Below are 17,762 nucleotides of genomic sequence, written 5' to 3'. Positions count from 1 at the left end.
GAAGACTATGTCAAGAAATAGGGAAGCTATTCAGTTTAAGTCTGAAGTTCATAATGTAACAGTTTTCTGAATGTTTCAGTTGGAAGTATTGGAAGAATCTGAGATATGATGACATTATCAAAACTTTGTGTTTGAAGTATGTAAGCAATCCTACTTTCACAGAGTTCACATTAGCAAAGAGAAATAGAGAGAAATGATGTCCACCGAGATTTGATTTGAAGGGAGATTACTACTTGTTAAGACATTCATATTTTATTTAATAAAATATGACTACTTAATAACCAGTAATTTAGGAGTTGGTTAAAAAAAGGAGTATAGAAAAATAAGTTGTTCTAGCACATGAAGAATGCATTAGGGAAGAGAGAACTAAAGGCAATCTTAGATCTTCTCATTTAGGATCTCTCTCATCAGCACCTTGTTCAAATGAACCAATTGATTCTAATCAGATCTCATTAAACTAGCTAATTTTTACAGATGTTTTCAAAATACTTAGTGATTAAGTTCATTCATTCAGATATATATTCCATTTTTGGTATAAATGTTCAAGAGAAGATTTAAAAATTACTGTGATTTATGTCTTAGTTTGTTAATGCTGATCATGATGGTTTTTCTGTGTTTTTTCTCATGATATATAAAACCAGTCAGTCACTGAGACTCAATTACTATACATCTAAAATTGCTGACAGATGTGGCTTTTGTGATGCAAACTGTGTACTTGGCTTACAGGTGAACCCTAAATTTACACAATGCAAAAATGCAAGCTATAACCGATGCTTGCAAGGAAACATATTGTATTGGCTCTCAGGTCACCTGGATAATAACCAGGGGAAGAAAAGAATTAAATGGCCACTCATTACATTAGGGACCCAATTTTCTATGAATGTGGGGGTTTAACTATAGATTCTGCTCCCACTGGATAGCTTGAACATTATTTCTACAGTGCAAAAAATTCAATATAAATATAATCTATTTTATTTTGTGTTTAATATGCACCTATACAGTTGTATCTCATGCCTTTAAAATGATGTGAATGTGAAATTATTATAGACAGTGATTTAAACAAAATAAGTGTTTGATTTCATAATCTTTAAAAATATTTGTTCCCTTTAAAATATGTATAATTTTAACAAATTATTATCTTACAACATATGAAATATATTAAAGCAGTGTTAAGGATATAGAAAATATTGGTGATATAATTTTTATCTTAATTTTCATCCATTCAAAATTCTGACTAAAAGGACATAAATAATAAGCTTGAGGCAATTAACATTTTCTGAAAATTCATTCCTCTCAGCCAGAACAAAGTACACTTGACCAGCTAGTGGAATATTGCTTGTTATTGATATTTTGGAGTATTATATCAATTTATTTTAATTTTGAAAAAAGTTATTAGCATCCATACTGTTTCTGTGTGTCTTTTAAGAATACCCACATAAAATATTCTATACCCTTATTTTCTTACAATTATTTTTAAAAATGTTCTAGTTTTGTTTATTTTATTCTAACAAAATGGAAAGGGATCAAACATCTTACTTAAAAAGTCCAGCATAAAATTGGCAACCAATAAAGACTGTTAGTGGTCACAATGTGTAAATATTTGCTTGGTACAGTGCTTAGCATTAAATGTAAAAAGAAATAATGTGGTACTCTGCAAGCAACTAAGTGGATACATACTTATAAATCAATATTTATTATTAATCTACCAACAATATATCTCCATATATACATATGCAATAATGTTATTCTATAGAAGAAAAAGAAAGCTACCAATCTAGTTCATGTAAATTGTTTTTATAGTCTAAAAATCATAATTAATAATCTTTATATTTGTTAACTACTTTCTGCCAGTTAATTCTAGTGATGCAACAATAAATGAATGAATGAATGAATGAATGAAAAAGTAAGTAAGTGAAGGCACTGGCTCTGAAGTTTAGGAGATATTACTATAAATATGCTTTGAATATCACCATCATTTAAAGTATGGTAGATGTTAATGGTTAAGAACATCATTATAGGCTGGCAGTAGTGGCACAAACCTTTAGTCCCAGAAATTGGGAGGCAGAGGCAGTCAGTTATCTGGAATTTGAGGCCAGCCTGGTCTACAAGAGCTATTTCCAGAACAGGCTCCAAAACTACAGAGAAACCCAGTCTCAAAGAAAAAAAAGAAAAAGAACATCATTATAATTTTGGAAAAGAATCAATTTATTCTTTATTTTATTGTTTTCTTAGAAAGTAAACAATAGTTTACTGAACAAAGTAAAATAGATATAGCAGAAGAGAACAGAAGAGTACTCTGTTCTACTTTAAAAAATTTGAAGTAGGCCATCAGTTTAGAGAGAGCCTAATCAACACAGCCCGTACCCATTCTCTATGAGTGTATTATAAAGTTAGTTAATTAAATGGAAGACACAAGGGAGTACTTAGTAATAAAACTGACATTATAATAGTTCATATACTACTTGAGAAACAAAAGCCATAAAAATTTACACGTGAGCTAGGAGAATATGAACAGGAAAAGACAGATGTTGTCAACTGGGGTGCATATCATCATATTAGAGAATTATGGCAAACCCGCCCCCATCCTACTAAGACATTATTAAATGGAATTCTCTTCTGGGTATAAAAAATATGCTTTAAAATGCAATTTAGAGCTAGTCTAATAAAAATGAGCCTTTATATGCTTTTTCCTTTTGCTGTAATTGACTTAGGAACCATTACATATTTCTGAACACAGATTTAGACAAACATATTTTTCAGGTTCTTCACAGATACTTTATCTTTCCAAGGGTCTAATCAAAGTCACTTTCTTACTGAAAACGCAGTGTTCACTGTCTTCTAAAGCTATTGTTAGTCAGTTGTAGGGCTTTCATCCATTACCTCCACTCTCTAGTATACAATTATGGATGCAGCTAATTATGTTTCTAAAAAGAGGCATAGTGCTGTTAGAATTAAAGGAAATAATTTGTGTAAATTGCTCAGTGTAGAATCGTGCACATGCCTGGAGTTAGGCTGGTCCCATTCAAGATTTCCAGTGTATCTTTAGTGACTTCAGGGTATGTACTCTTCCTTTATATGACCAAATGCAAACTCCAGCACAGAATAAAACATATTTTAAAGACAGGCAATGGTGGCACACATCTTTAATCTCAACACTCAGGAGACAGAGGCAGGCAAATCTCTGTGAGTTAGAGGCCATCCTTGTCTATAAGACAGGCTCCAAAGCTACACAGAGAAACCCTGTCTTGGAAGCCCCCCCCCCCCCGAGAAAAATTAAGAGAAAGATAAAATTAATCAATAAAAATAAAAAGTAAACCTAGATGTGGGTGTTTAATATTGTGATAGTCATTGAAGTGATTAAGGAAACATTTTATCAATCACCAAATATAGTTATGCAATGAAATCAATATAAATTTATCCGAAAATGTGTTTCTGCCAGATCCTGTCGACCATTTTCCTTTAACCACTTGTCATGTGTAGCCCAAATAATAAAGCAAAGGGCACTGTCTTTTGTGGGCTGAAGATTTTCTTTTTACTTATATTTATTTGTTATTTTATTTTATATTTGAGACAGGGTTTCTCAGTAGCTGTGGAGCCAGTCCTAGAACTTGCTCTGTAAACCAGGCTGGCTAACACACAGAGATCCACCTGCCTCTGCCATCTAAGTGCTTTGATTAAAGGTGTGTGCCACTACCACCACACTGCATCTATATTTATAGGTATTGATATTGACCAAAATTTACTGCAAAGCTTAGAAAAGTTAACAACTAGTGAGTTCTCTTTATTTCATAATAGAAATAATTCATCTACTTTTTCAAAGCACATATATGAGTATTGGATTGTTAAGTTACAAATGCACTCTCAGGAAAATTCACCAAAGGAAATATACTTAGAACAAATTTAGAATCTAGTCACATAAGAAAAATGAGGTCTGATGTAAAAATTGTACTCGATATCAATTCTAAAATTTTTCTAAGATATGGATGAATGGCTCTTCATTAACTGACAGTTGCATACTCAGACATAAAAATTGTCATATTTACTCTGCCCAACAATATTATATAGAACATTTAAAGCACTCATGCTCTGTGTGAGGCTCCAAGGATGCAAAAGCAAATTGAAGAGCTGTGTCCATTTATATTCTCATAGATTACCATCTATATATCTGGGAAGAAAATGTAAATTTGAATTAAAAATAATGGATTGGTGGCATGTACAATCACAGGGTGCCAAGAAGGTATAAATGTCTTTGATTCTGAACAGAGGGGTCAAGAAGTCTTCTAGAACTGGGAGGGTGAAGCAGGATTATTTCTGAAAACAGGAGTCATTATAGAACAGGAAAAGAACTGGGTGCTGAGACCTCAGGCAGAGCTTCAACAGTGGCTGCAGTGACTAGACATGATTGGTAATGTTGGCCCCTTTCTAGCACCGTACAAAGATGAAACAGTTATGGAGCTCTGTATTCACTCGCATGTCTGGGTTTAGAATGAAGAAGAGCTTCACTCCCTTCACTCAGGTTTTGGTTTTCCATATGCTGAGCCCGTGGAAATGATGCTAGTTTATCATAAAGCCTATGCATCTATATTTAATCTTGTAATGTACACCTTGGTGGAATATGTCTCCTGACCACTGTTTTCATCGATCTGGGACAACAAGCCAAATGTGCATATTTTGAACTGATTGCTGAGACCATTCTTTTGAGTCCTGATCTCTTCCCAGTTTTCATTAGTGCTATATTATAATGCCAGTACTGGTAAACAATGAGACTCACACCATCCATTCAGATGCTGTGTAATAGCATGTGTGATACATTTTGTATAAAGGGACATAGTTGTGACCCAGATTGAGAGCAAGACATTTCAAGAGGTATTTACTGATTAGCATCAAAGTAGTAACTCAAATGAGTACATGAGTATTTATATGAACTGAATCCCATTTGGAAAGGGTTTTAAAAATTTGGAAACCTGGTTTTGAATTGTCAGGTCAACTGGAATAGTCCTAAATTACTATCTTACTTTATATCCTTTAGTGAAACTTACTTTCATCTCCTGTTTCAAATTCAAACTTCTGACTGTAGCCACTGTATCCTGCCGCAGTCCTCACTCGGATATGAAATATGTACTTGGTGGATGGCTTGAGACCTGTGATGATGACACTGGGGGCCTTGGACCTCGTGGAGGAATAGGTGAGCTGCTCATTCTCCTAGGGACAGAAAAAAGGAGAGAGGAAATGAGGCGGTGTGACCCTACCGTTTCCTAGAGACAATTCCCCAGGATAACTGAGGACTGAGGCTCTGGATACCAAAAATACTGATCTGAAAGAAATGTAAGCATGTATTTCCATAATTTAGCACTTAATTGATCAGTGTGATATATTGATATGTCTCTGATTTAGAAATTTATTGATAAGATGGTTACTTGTATTTAACTACACTTGGACCACCCGTGACTTAGACTTCACCCGTGACTTGGGGAATAATGGTGGTCTGACACCATGTTCACACAGAATAGCAGCTTTTTGGTCAAAATGGACAAACTGGATTAGACACATTAGCATTAGTTTGGCACTCACAGGTAGTGAGTGCCAAACGCCAGGGCTCTCTATCTCTGGGTGAGAAGAAAAATAAACAGGGATTTTTAAGGTTTGAGACCTATAGGAAGAATCTTCCTAAATTCCTAAATGCTTGCATTGATCTATAACTCTGATTCCTTAGAATTTTATCATTAATGTATGAAATTCAATAAATAAAATGATGCATTTCCCTTGATATACCAGAGTTCACTTTCAGATATGTGCAAACTACACCGTGATGGTGACAGATGGGCTTCAAAATGTGTCCATAGAATAGCAATGACAACAGCAAGTAGGGAAAGCATACAGCCCCTGTGAAATCGTGGACTGGTCTGGAGGGAGGTTTGGTTCAGTTCCCTGGTATTCGTATTCAACTATTTTACCTCACTTAGGTGAACTGGGCTAGCTTTGGCACTCTGAATGACCAGGTGGGGCCAAGACCTTCAAGTGTCCTTTCTTGCTCTTATGTAAGAACATAACCATTGTTTCCCAGTCTTTGTAGGGATTGTTCTACACCACTACATGGTGGTGGGGGATGAACTAAACCCTTATTGCTTGGAGTTTGTAAAGCTTTCCTCTAAGAACTTATATTTTAATAAGACATTCCAAAAAAAGTTTCTCTATACTGAAATTCTGCAGTCTGGAGTGCTCCTCAAGCAAAGTCATCAGGTGCTGACATTATGTCAAATGTGGACGTTTCTACACATGAGCATTTAGTGTATGCCAAAGTCAGCATACTGGCACACTGGAAATATTGTATAAAAATTGCCTTCAGGCTATACATATAAGAAGTTTAAATGAACTTGGGGCTTAGAATTGGGTACCAACCACAAGATATCTAATGTATATACAAATACCGCCATATCGAAAAAATTCCAGATATGTAATACCCAGGAATATTAGATAAGGGGTAGTCAATCTATATTTGTACAAACAACATTTCTCAATGCATGGATCAAGATAGTTCAATAGGTCCCAAAATGAATTCTGCTTTTTATAAATCTAAAAGCAAAAATTTTGAGGAATGCAGGGACCTTCCAGGGTCTCTAAGTGAATGACTCATTTGATGCTAAATGAAATCTGTACTATCAGGATCTCATTTTTAGTTGTCCTAGAAACTATTTTTAAGAGACTTTGTAGACTAAGAAAAGATTATAAAAATCTACACATCTACACAAGCAGAGGAAGTATCAAAGTTCCGTTTACCTGAGGGTGATGACTTAAGATTTAGAACTATGAGAATGATTTTCTTTTAAAGCTCTTAACAGATACTTATTAATAAACTTTATGGGCTTATTTTTCAGAACCTTATTTACTATATGGTAATTCAGTGTCTGAATAAAGGAATCAAATTTTCCATCTCTATCTCAAATAATAAAAATTAATTGCCAAATGACTGAACTATGGCAATATTGCAAATAACAAAACACAGAAATTGGGACCACATACCACACACACACACACATATATGCAGTTTTGAGACTAGGAAGTAGGTAGAAATTTATGCATCTAGCATAGGAGCCAAGGAAACAAAACCAGGTCTATAAATATTGATGGTGATAATCATCTGCTGGAAATTGAAAGCAGGAGTCCGCTGATGTCAAGGCATTTGTAATCAGGGCTTTTGAAGTCCGTAGCATAGAGAAATAGAAATGTACTTGCCACCATATTGTCTCAAGTAGAAGTTTGCCAATCATTTAGATTTTTCCAATCTTATGCACAAGAGGAAAGTATTCCACCTTTGATATAATTTCCTGCAATAGGTAAGTTTTATTGTGTCTTGAATTCTGCCTTACCATATGAAATGATGACTACAGGAGGAACTGTAAGGCAAGGAAAAAGAATTTAGTCTTCTCCCCTGAGACAGATGGTATGGAATGGAAAGTTTACTCTTTTAAATGCAGTCTAACAATTATACACAGTCTTTGTCGTTTCACCAAAACATAGCTAAACAGTAATTTCCTACTTAGTAAGTTACAGAGTCAAGGATGCCTACTGCAGGCGGCTTTTAGTTTTTTTTTTTTTTTCTCTCTGATTTGCAGAAAATGTTTGTAGTTATATCCCTGGAATAAAAATCGTCAGGAAGTGTGCTTAAATGTAGCCACCTCACTGCCAGCAGCTTGCCAGTTGCCCTTTCTCATTTCTTGCCTCTTATTAGCTTCTAGCGGAATAGAACTCACAAATTGGACTTTTCTTCTTGACTCTTTTAGACTAGTAGGAAACCAAGTTAGCATTCATCTACTATAAGCATAGGACATTATTATGTCAGAACATCGGCTAATTGTTCTTTTGCTGGCATATAAATTCCAAGTCTAAACAGCTGTCTTGAGGTAGAGAACATACCTTTTCAAGGGACTATTATATCCCTTGCTCATCCTGGCAGGATGAACTGTGAATATGTTTGATTGCAGCATTTGCATGTGCTTTTCTGGAGTAGCACCATGGTTGTGAATCATAATAGGATTGCTGGTTGTGTGAAAAGATTGTTGTTAACTCTGTAAGAAATAAATTTCACTGTTCCTAAATTTCTGCTTTGCCATCTTTATTCTGTAGCAAAATTTCATGATCATTACTTTTTTTTAGGTATGATCGTTATTTGTTACTTTTTTTCTTTTTTGAAGACAGATTTTGTTCTCATATAATATATCCTAATTATAGCTCACCCTCCCCCTATTTTTCGTAGTTCTTCCCAAATTTCTTCCTATGTAGCTTTCTCATTAGAAAGCAAACAGAATTCTAAGGTATAACAATAAAAGAAAGTATAATAAGATAAAACAAAAAATAACACATCAAAAATGCATAGATCAAACAAATAGAGGGAAAATAGCCAAGGAAAAGGCAAAGGAAAAAATATAGATGCAGAATCCCACTTGCTTAGAAATCTCATAAAAACATTAAAGTGAAAATCATAATACACATGGAAAGGACCTGTTACGGTAAAAAGAGAAAAGAAAAGTACAAACTAAATAAACTATAAGATAAAATTTAAAATTGTGTGTGGAAATCCCTGTCAGGAAATTGTGAGACAAGGAACCTACAAAAATGCCCTCGAGTTCATTTGCTGTTGGGCATCTACTGTAGAACCCCTATGGATCCAGGCTGTGTGCATGTCTCCTTGGACGCATGTGTATCTATCATGCTCATTTGGAGGATCACTTGTGGCCTCCATTCTTTTTGGCTCTTACACTCTTTCTGCCTCCTCTTCCTCAGGGTTCACTGAGTGCGAGGTGAGGGATTTGGTGAGAGCATTCCATTTAGAGTTCAGAGTTTGAAGGTCTCTCACTCTCTGTACCATATTCAGATGTGGGTTTCTGTATTTGTTTTCATCTGTTGCAAGTAAAAGTATCTCTGATGATGGCCGAGTAAGTTACTGACCTATGAGTATAGCAGAATGTTATTAGGAGTCATTTTATTGCTAGGCTTTTGTTTCTATTTTTCTCAAAACAATAGTATTTGGCTTTATCCTAAGTCCATGTGAATTCTAGTATCAGGTTCTTAGTCACCCTAGCAATGTCAGGGATGGGTTCCATCGCACAGAATGGGCCCTAAGTCAAATAAGAGATTGGTTGGCTATTCACACAATTGTCCCAGATAAGTCTTCATGTTACTTTTTGGAATTCCTAGAAGCTTGAAATGCCCTGTAACTTTGTTACCTCCATCTCAATTTTGCATTCTCGCTTATATCATTTAATATGCACATTTACTATAATCGTTATCTTCTGATGGAGGAAGGTCATTGGCCAATAAAGAAACTGCTTGGCCCTGTGGGTGGAGTAAACAGAACAGAACGCTGGGAGGAAGAGGAAGTGAGCTCAGAGTCTCGACCTCTCTGCTCTCTGGAGCAGACGCCTGAGAGAGACACCATGCCCCGCTCCCGAGATGAAGCTCCGACCCAGGACCCAGGATGGACTAGGCTAGAATATCCCCAGTAAGCGCACCTTGGGGTGCTACACACAGATGATTAGAAATGGGCTAAATTAATATGTGAGAATTAGCCTAGAAGAGATTGGGCCAAGCAGTGTTTAAAAGAATACAGTGTCCGTGTAATTATTTCGGGGCATAAGCTAGCTGAGCAGGCGGCTGGGGTGTTGGGGACGCAGCCCCGCCGCCGCTCTTATTACTACAATCTTTCTTCCACCTACTTTATGTAACTTAGGTTTTAAGTTTAACTTCTTAACTGTTAGTACATGCTTCATATGTACACACATATGCACATACATACTTTTTAAAGCCAGTTTTGTATTAAGTACTACATTAGCTATACTCAATATATAATTTTACTAATTTTTCAAAAGAATATTAAGATACATTTTGTGGCAGATTCAGAATTGTTACTTGTAAACTGTATAGGTACAGAATTTATACAGCCTATACCTAAGAATTCATCTCCCTTGGTGGCAATGGCATCGCACCCTGAACTCTGGTCAGTACGCAGGATACTCATTGCCCAAGGCACTGTCAGTCATGCAGTAATGCATGTTGGTTGCAAGTAAAGCAGTTTATAGCTTCTACTTGGATGAGCATAGATAATAGCATCAATTCTGGGGGAAACACACTTAGTAACAACGAATATTAATATTGTGTTATGAGCATCATTTCACAAATAAAATCTACACATAGTATCTACTATATAGTGAAGAATGAAAGTTCCGAAAAAATAGTGTGAATACAATACATTAATAAATGAAAATTAATTTATGATTCTCGAGAGCTTTTAGCATTTATTTATAATATCTTCTCATAGGAAGATTCCAGAGTTTGAAATGTACCTTATCAGGTGCTGAGAATAAAGCCTTTATTGGGAATATAAACTTATTGTTATACCAAACCTTCTAATTTTTAAAATAATGAATTTAGCTTTTTCTTTGTAGGTAGCAATGTTTTGTAATAACTAAAAGAACAGTCTTACTAGAGCCCGACTTAGCATGTGACTGGAAACTGTAACTGAATGAAGAGACAGATTCCAGTGCGCAGTCGCTTTGTCTACATTTCCTGATAGTCAACTGTAACATACCCTAGCTCCATGGAAAGCCAGACGTAGAGCTCTGGGTTAGACTGCTCCAGTTCCGGATTTGATGTTGAGTTTGCTCTGCAACAATCCTTAGCAAGACTTTGGTCTTCTACAAGGCATGTGTTTACACCTTCTCAGATGCATTCACTCTGCAGAATGCTTTGAAGTTCTCACATTTGTAGGGTTCTGGGGCACTACAATCCAAGAGGTCAGCACTGACAGCGTTCCTCCAGCTGCTTTACTTTCTCTTCAAGTCTTTGAATCTCATCATATTTCTAAATGACATCATCTTTTTAATTTTAAAATTTAGTGTAAATTTTAAGTTAGCTAGATTAGCTAGATGGATAATTAACTATAATGCTACTGCTTTTTCTGCAGACTTACAGAAAAGACAGTTGTCAGTATTCGTAGGAACATGATTTATACAGTGCTGTACAACTGTCAAGATGTTTATACAGACTTTCCTTAGCTCTCAACCCAGGTTTCAGAAGCAAGAAAAATAATAATATTCACTTCTTATTTATATTATGGTAAAACTAATCCAAAACTCTCTACCTCAGTTAATGTAGCCATATATGCTACCTTTATTTTCATTTTCTATTAATTTATTGTGTAAATAATTTGTAGGTAATATTAATAAGTCACCTCACTTTGCATTAAACATGCAAAATTCATATTTGTCCTGAGAAAAGAATTTGTTCAAGAGCTCAAAATTCTGTCTTAGATAGTTTGGTAACTAATGAACATTCAGTCATGGTGACTTAAACTATAAGGTAGAGATGACAATTTCACTGCTACATATGCTCCTGCCTTGTTTTTGTTTTTGTTTTTGGGGGGGTAAAGCTCTTGTTTTACTGATTAGAAGAACGAACCTGTAAATTGCTAGACAAAACATAAGAAAATTAAAAGTGATGGTTTTGCATGGTTTAGCTTGCCATCAACCTTAAGTCTCTTCTATGTCTGTATTCTACTGTTTGTCTGTCTGTCTTCTTATCTCACACATACATATACAACATGACTTTTTCTCAGACAAATGAAGAATCATATGTTCTAGTGACATAGAGTTTGAAATAATAAAATTTGAAAGAATATTATTGCATAAATTGGTACCTACATATCAGAAAAAATTACATTCTTACTCAAAAGAGAAAGATACCCCTCATGGTTCCAAATTGAGAAGGCATGAATATTAGTTTTAAACTGTGTTCAATGATTACTTTCCAAAGGAGAGTTACACGAGGACTCCAGTCACTTTATTTAGTGGACCATTTCAAAAAGAGCACCACCTGAGGACTGGAGGGACTAATCAACCCTGCCTGAAAGATGCCTTATGATTTCCTATCATGTCTTTGATGCTGTTGTCTTTCTCTAGTCAATATAAATTCTCAAATATAAATTCTAAACATATTAAGGCATCTCATACAGCTTGGCTTTTCAGTCTCTTCTTGGATTTAATTAGAATGCCAAAAACTCTGGTAAAACTATTGACTCTGAGTGTATTCCATCTCTAAGCTTTTTATAGCACAGAGACAAATTAGCAGAGTGAAGGAGAAATCTGAATGTGTAGCTGCTCTGTCAAATGGAAATCATCACAAAGAAGTAGATGCTATAAAAGATCATTTATGTTCTTGTGTCAGTTGCCTTGATTAGACCTACGTGTTAATCTATTCATCTTTTAAAGTTCTCTGAAGAGAAAGAAACTTATTCGACTCAAAACAATCAATATAGTATATAGAAAATGTCCTTCTAAATCACGACTTAGTTATTTGCTGGAATAAGCCCAACAATTTGTGTAGAGGATGGATGACAATTCTGCTAATATTGAGCTATAGGAAACTATCATTTCATTCTTACTGAGAAAGAGTCAACTTGGAAAACTTTAGAATTAGTTAATATATGTTTATTTAGGTAGCTAAAATACAAATTTAGTATACATAGGCAGTAGCAAATAAAAAAATCATTTATCAAAACAGAATCCCCAGTTAACTATATGGCAAAAATAAAAAAAACCATATTTTTAAATATTTAATATTTTGCTATAGAAACAAAAACAATCTTTTATTTCACAATATTAAAATCTTGAGTATAATATATACAGTAGTGATTAAAACAGAAACATACTTGGAGTTTCATATTTATTGGAACCACATTAAATTGTGTTGTTAATGAAACTGTGTCTGATTTAGTTGTTTGTTAGAAAGTTAACTTTTGTTCTTTTGTGCTTACCTGCAATTATGTTAATAAAAAATCTATCTGTATCAATTTGGCTATGTTTTTCTTTCTAATATCTCTAAACTTTTAGTTAACTATCATTTTATTCCTAAATAAACTGACCTGTTAGTACATGTTCAGGATACAGCAGCATTATACTTCCAAACAAAAAATGTTGGAATTAATGACAATTTAACTAAAAATTAAATCAATGTTTTGTAAGCGAATGTATCTTTTTTCTGTTACTGCTCTCTGGTTATGATATGTGGGATTCGTTATAACTATTCTATTGTAAAACTTTCTTTCATTGGAATGGCCTAGAATGAAAGCTTCGTGAGAATCCCATATTCTATGGTAATATAAGTGAAATCAGCAATTCTGGTGGTAGATATTTGAGCTGTTCCATATGTACTCTACCTACCACAGCCCAGCAGAAGGTGACAGAGTTGGTTCACTATCTCAGAGATAAGAGCAAGGTAAAAGGACTGTAGGTTTGTTCTCCTGGGTGACTGGCCCTGTAATCAAGAGCCAGAGAAAAACACTTCCACTTTCTGGTTTCATAGGTTGAGAGATCAAACTCTGCCTTGCATTCTGCATGTTGATCTTCATACCAACAAAATTTACAGTTGGATTTCATAGCTGTCAAACAGCAATGACAAAACTGCTTCCTTCCCTCTCATTGTTTCAATTGTGTAAGAAGTTATTCCTGACTTGAAGAGAAATGGGGGTGGGTTTGTAGGAGGTGGTAGAGAAGGAAGGATTTCAGTTAATTTCACGTGAGAAGTCGGTAGAGTGCTCTGAAATGCTTTTTCTTCTATGATAAAAAATTTAAAATATGCACAAGTAAGAAAACTGTAGTTATTTTAAATACACAGCAGTTTCTGGCTACACTTGAGTAATGTCATTTAGTGTATGGTAGCTATAATTTACTACAATCAACTCTTGATTACCCCCAGTAATCAAAAATAGAAGACCATAAATCACTGTGAAATGCATGCATGTCCTTTTTTTCATATATTTTTTCCAATGTGTATCATGATTCATGTAAAATGAAAGCACATACTTTCTCAGCACACTAACTGTTCAGTAATGGCTTATTGGTCTTAAAGCAGATACTAAATATTGGTTGAACACACACACACTCACACACATATATGATTAAATAAAATTAATGGTAAGTTTTTCTGCAAGGGATATGGTTAAATTATTATAGTATGACTACAAAATACTAGCACTAGGAATGGACTAATAAAATCATTCCATACTTGAGGTTGGGATGTGTAGACAAAGAGTTAAACTTATAATAATAACATGAAATGCAAAAGTGTAAAAGTAATTTTAGAACCCAGGGACTATCTAACATAGCTTTCTTATTTTAAGAGCACTTGTCAATAGTGAGTCAAATTAAATCATTATAAAAGCATTTATATGATGGAGGAGGGTCAGCTTTCTATCTGTTGTTTCATTGGTTAAGTAATAAATAAACTGCTTGGCCTCTGATAGGACAGAAAATTAGGTAGGTGGAGTAGACAGAACAGAATGCTGGGAGAAAGAAGCCGAGTCAGGAGTCGCCATGATTCTCCCACTCCAGACAGACGCAGGTTAAGATCTTCCCTGGTAAGCCACCTCGTGGGCTACACAGATTATTAGAAACGGGTTAGATCAATATGTAAGAGCTAGCCAATATGAGGCTGGAACTAATGGGCCAGGCAGTGTTTAAAAGAATACAGTTTCCGTGTAATTATTTCCGGCATAAGCTGGGTGCCGGGGACGCAGCCCCGCTGCTCCTATTTCAGCAATAATCTGAAACAACAGAAAGCTGACCCTCCTCCATTTCCTCTTTTTCTGTTTAAACAAAAAAGAAAGGCTTTAACTTTAACATAGTAAAATTACATATAGCAAAACATTTATTAAGCAAGAATCACAGTTACAATATTTATATCTATTTCATCTTTTATCATAACTAAGGAAAACTATAACTATAACCATTCTTCATTTATTTTTTCACCACTTCAAACTGAATCCTAGGCCCAGAATAGAGCTAGCTATCATGAGAGTTTACCCAAGTATGAGTGAGAATATTACTCCATTTTTTGAATTTTCCTTTAAATGCTTAAATTATCATTAAGTTATTGTAGCAATCTAAAGTTCAGTGTCATCAACTAATGTTAACCTATCAGGGGCCTCTGAGTGCCGGCCCCAGGGTCCCCTCAGGGTTCAGAAAGAAGCCTCACAGCAAGGGTGGGACTTAGAAGGATATGAGAGCAAAATGAACTCTCTACTACGTACACTTTTATATCAGTTTCTTTAAGCTTCTGCTGCTCTCCTCTTGTTTTGTAAAGTTTTCAGTTTATATACATGCAAAACAAAGGCATTTCTCTGAGCTTGGATATCCCTTTATGTTTGAAGATCCCAAAGTCTATATGAAAGACTCCTTTCCTGACTCTATGTTCTGCTAGATGAAAGTTAATTGTAGGGAGATGTCTTCTAATGTATCTCAGGGAACAGCATGGAGATATGGCTGTGGGAACCAAGGTTTCTGGCTACGTGACTAAATTCTCTCACTGGAGGTCTCACAAGGTGGGGGAAGCCATCCATTAAATAAAAGAACAAGGCAAACTTTGAAATTTCTATAGTCCTTGTGGGACAAACAGAATCAGTTATAAAGCAAGTCTATATATATATATATATATATATATATATATATATATATATATATTAGCTAAATGAAAATTCATCCTCCTGACTACTCATAGATATACATGCCCATAAAATTAAGATACAAACATAAAATTTCATATACACATTACATGATATTATAGAGCACAATGCTGATACTGGGGAGAAACCAAGCTGCTTTAGGAAAAGTGAGCATCAGCTTTCAGAATTGATAGTCCTACAGACCTTATCGGGACAGAATTAATCCTCCATCAGATAACCAGGCCTCTGGTAGGCTGGCATATTAACACTAGTTGCCACTACTTTTCATGGCCCTGACAGTAACCCAAAAGAGAGATGAGAAATATAATTTTTGTACTAATATTTCATCACAGTCAAGTAATACTGAGAGCAGGAGATGTGGTCTTCCCCAGGGAAGACCAATTACCTGTCCAGTGCCAAATGGGCAGAAGAAACCGTACATGTAAATAACATTATACAAATTCAATAAGTTCTATTTATAAATATCTGGATTGAAATTGCATATATACATATATGCATAAAATAATTTATAGAAAACTGAAGCCATGAATAGAAGGAAAGTGAGAAAAGGGTATATAGTAATGTTTGGAGCAGGGGAAGGAAAAGAAGAAATGTTATAATTAAAATACTATCTCAAAAATAGGAAAAAGTCATTCATATGTCATCAAGTAGCCAATTTGTTTTCTTGGGAATACTGTGATGAACATCTAGGACTTTACTTTCAAAACTGAAAAATCAATAGTTATTCTACATATGGTTGTATACACCTTTAATCCCAGCTCTTGGGAGGCAGCGGAGGCAGATAAATCTCTATGAGTTCAAGGTCAGTGAGGGCTATATAGCAAGTTCCAGATAAGTCAGTGCTACAAAAAGTGACTCTTTCTCAAACAAACAAACAAATAAATAAATAACCGAACTATTTGTGTCATAATATCTCAGTACATATTTTAATATTATACAATGTCCTGGGAACTTCCCTCGTTTCAGGTTTCTTGCTAGACCCATAATGATTACCTCAATCAAAACATCTCTTTCCTTGCTCTTTCTCTGTCTGTCCTTCTCCCATCTAAGCCATAAGGATGACCCTCAACTAAGACTTCAAGCAATAGTGGAAAGGGTACGTGAACTGACCTTTTCCTGTATTCAGATTGAGGAATACCTTAATTGTCATCATAGAGCCTTCATTCAGTAACTGAAGGAAGCAAATGCAGAGATCAACAGCTAACACTGGACTGAGCGAGCTTCCAGAGCCTCATTGATGAGAGGGAGGAGCAGTAATATGAACAAAGTGGTCAAGACCATGACGGTGATACCTACAGAAACAGCTGACCGGAGCTAGTGGGAGCTCACCTCTCCACACTGACACTGGGATAACTTGCATAGTCCCATTCTAGGCCCTCTGAATGTGTGTGACAGTTGTGTGGCTGGAGCAGTCTGTGGGACCAGGATTTATCCTTAGTGCTTAAACAGACTTTTTAGAACTCATCCTCTTTGGAGGGACACCTTGCTAAGCCTAGAAACAGGAGGGAGAACCTTGGTCCTGCCTCAGAGTGATGTGTCAGACTTTGATGACTCCCCATGGGAAGCCTTACTCTTCCTGAGGTGTGGAAAGGGGCTGGGGTGGGCGGAAGGTATGCAGAGCAGGAGAAGAGGAGGGAGAGGAAACTGGGATTAGTATGTAAAATAAGAAAATATTGTTTAAAATAAAATATTCAGGTTAAATTTCCCACTGGTCTTGGTATTAGCTTTCATATTGATGAGATAATGATTTTTCTTCTGTCCTATGTTATACATAATTATGAAAATATGTAAGCAAAATGAAATGTTTAAGCCTGCACACATACTTGTTCACAGAGAAAAGTTCCTTCACTGCAAAATTCTTAACTATATTTTATTAAGTGTGTATTATGGACAAATAATAAGATTAAACTTATTATTTTATTCATTTATATATTTATTGATACTGTAATACAATTACCACCATTTCTCCCATCTCTTTTCCCTCATGAATGCCTTCCTGCCATCCTTCAAATTATACATAAAATATACATATATATAATGATAAATAGCATACATATGTGTATATATTCCTAAATAAAACATGTTCAGTTCATAAATGTTACTTGCATGTATGTTTCCAGGACTATTTGGCACTGGAAAACTAATTGGTGTGCTCTTCTCTGGGGAAGACCGTCTCTCCCTGCCCCAGGTTTCCTAGTTGCATATAGTTATTTGTGTAGGATTGATGATTTGGGGGAATTTCTCCACA

The 17,762-nt window shown here is 35.3% G+C and overlaps 1 protein-coding gene across 1 annotated transcript in view; it reads right to left on the bottom strand.

The window, feature by feature from the left end:
- Nucleotides 1–17,762, bottom strand: part of LOC121465269 (ephrin type-A receptor 6) — a 919,159-nt gene that overhangs the window by 314,925 nt on the left and 586,472 nt on the right. The window contains exon 7 of the mRNA XM_041678454.1: nt 5,040–5,202. Within this exon, the coding sequence (XP_041534388.1) occupies nt 5,040–5,202 (163 nt within the window). The remainder of the gene's footprint in view (nt 1–5,039; nt 5,203–17,762) is intronic.

Source organism: Microtus oregoni, unplaced genomic scaffold (assembly GCF_018167655.1).
Source record: "Microtus oregoni isolate MIOR12 unplaced genomic scaffold, Mior012 000030F_ref0000283, whole genome shotgun sequence".
In the NCBI taxonomy this organism is placed as follows: Eukaryota; Metazoa; Chordata; class Mammalia; order Rodentia; family Cricetidae; genus Microtus; species Microtus oregoni.
Note: the sequence above shows the minus strand (reverse complement) of the source record. Positions and strands in the feature narration are given on the sequence as shown.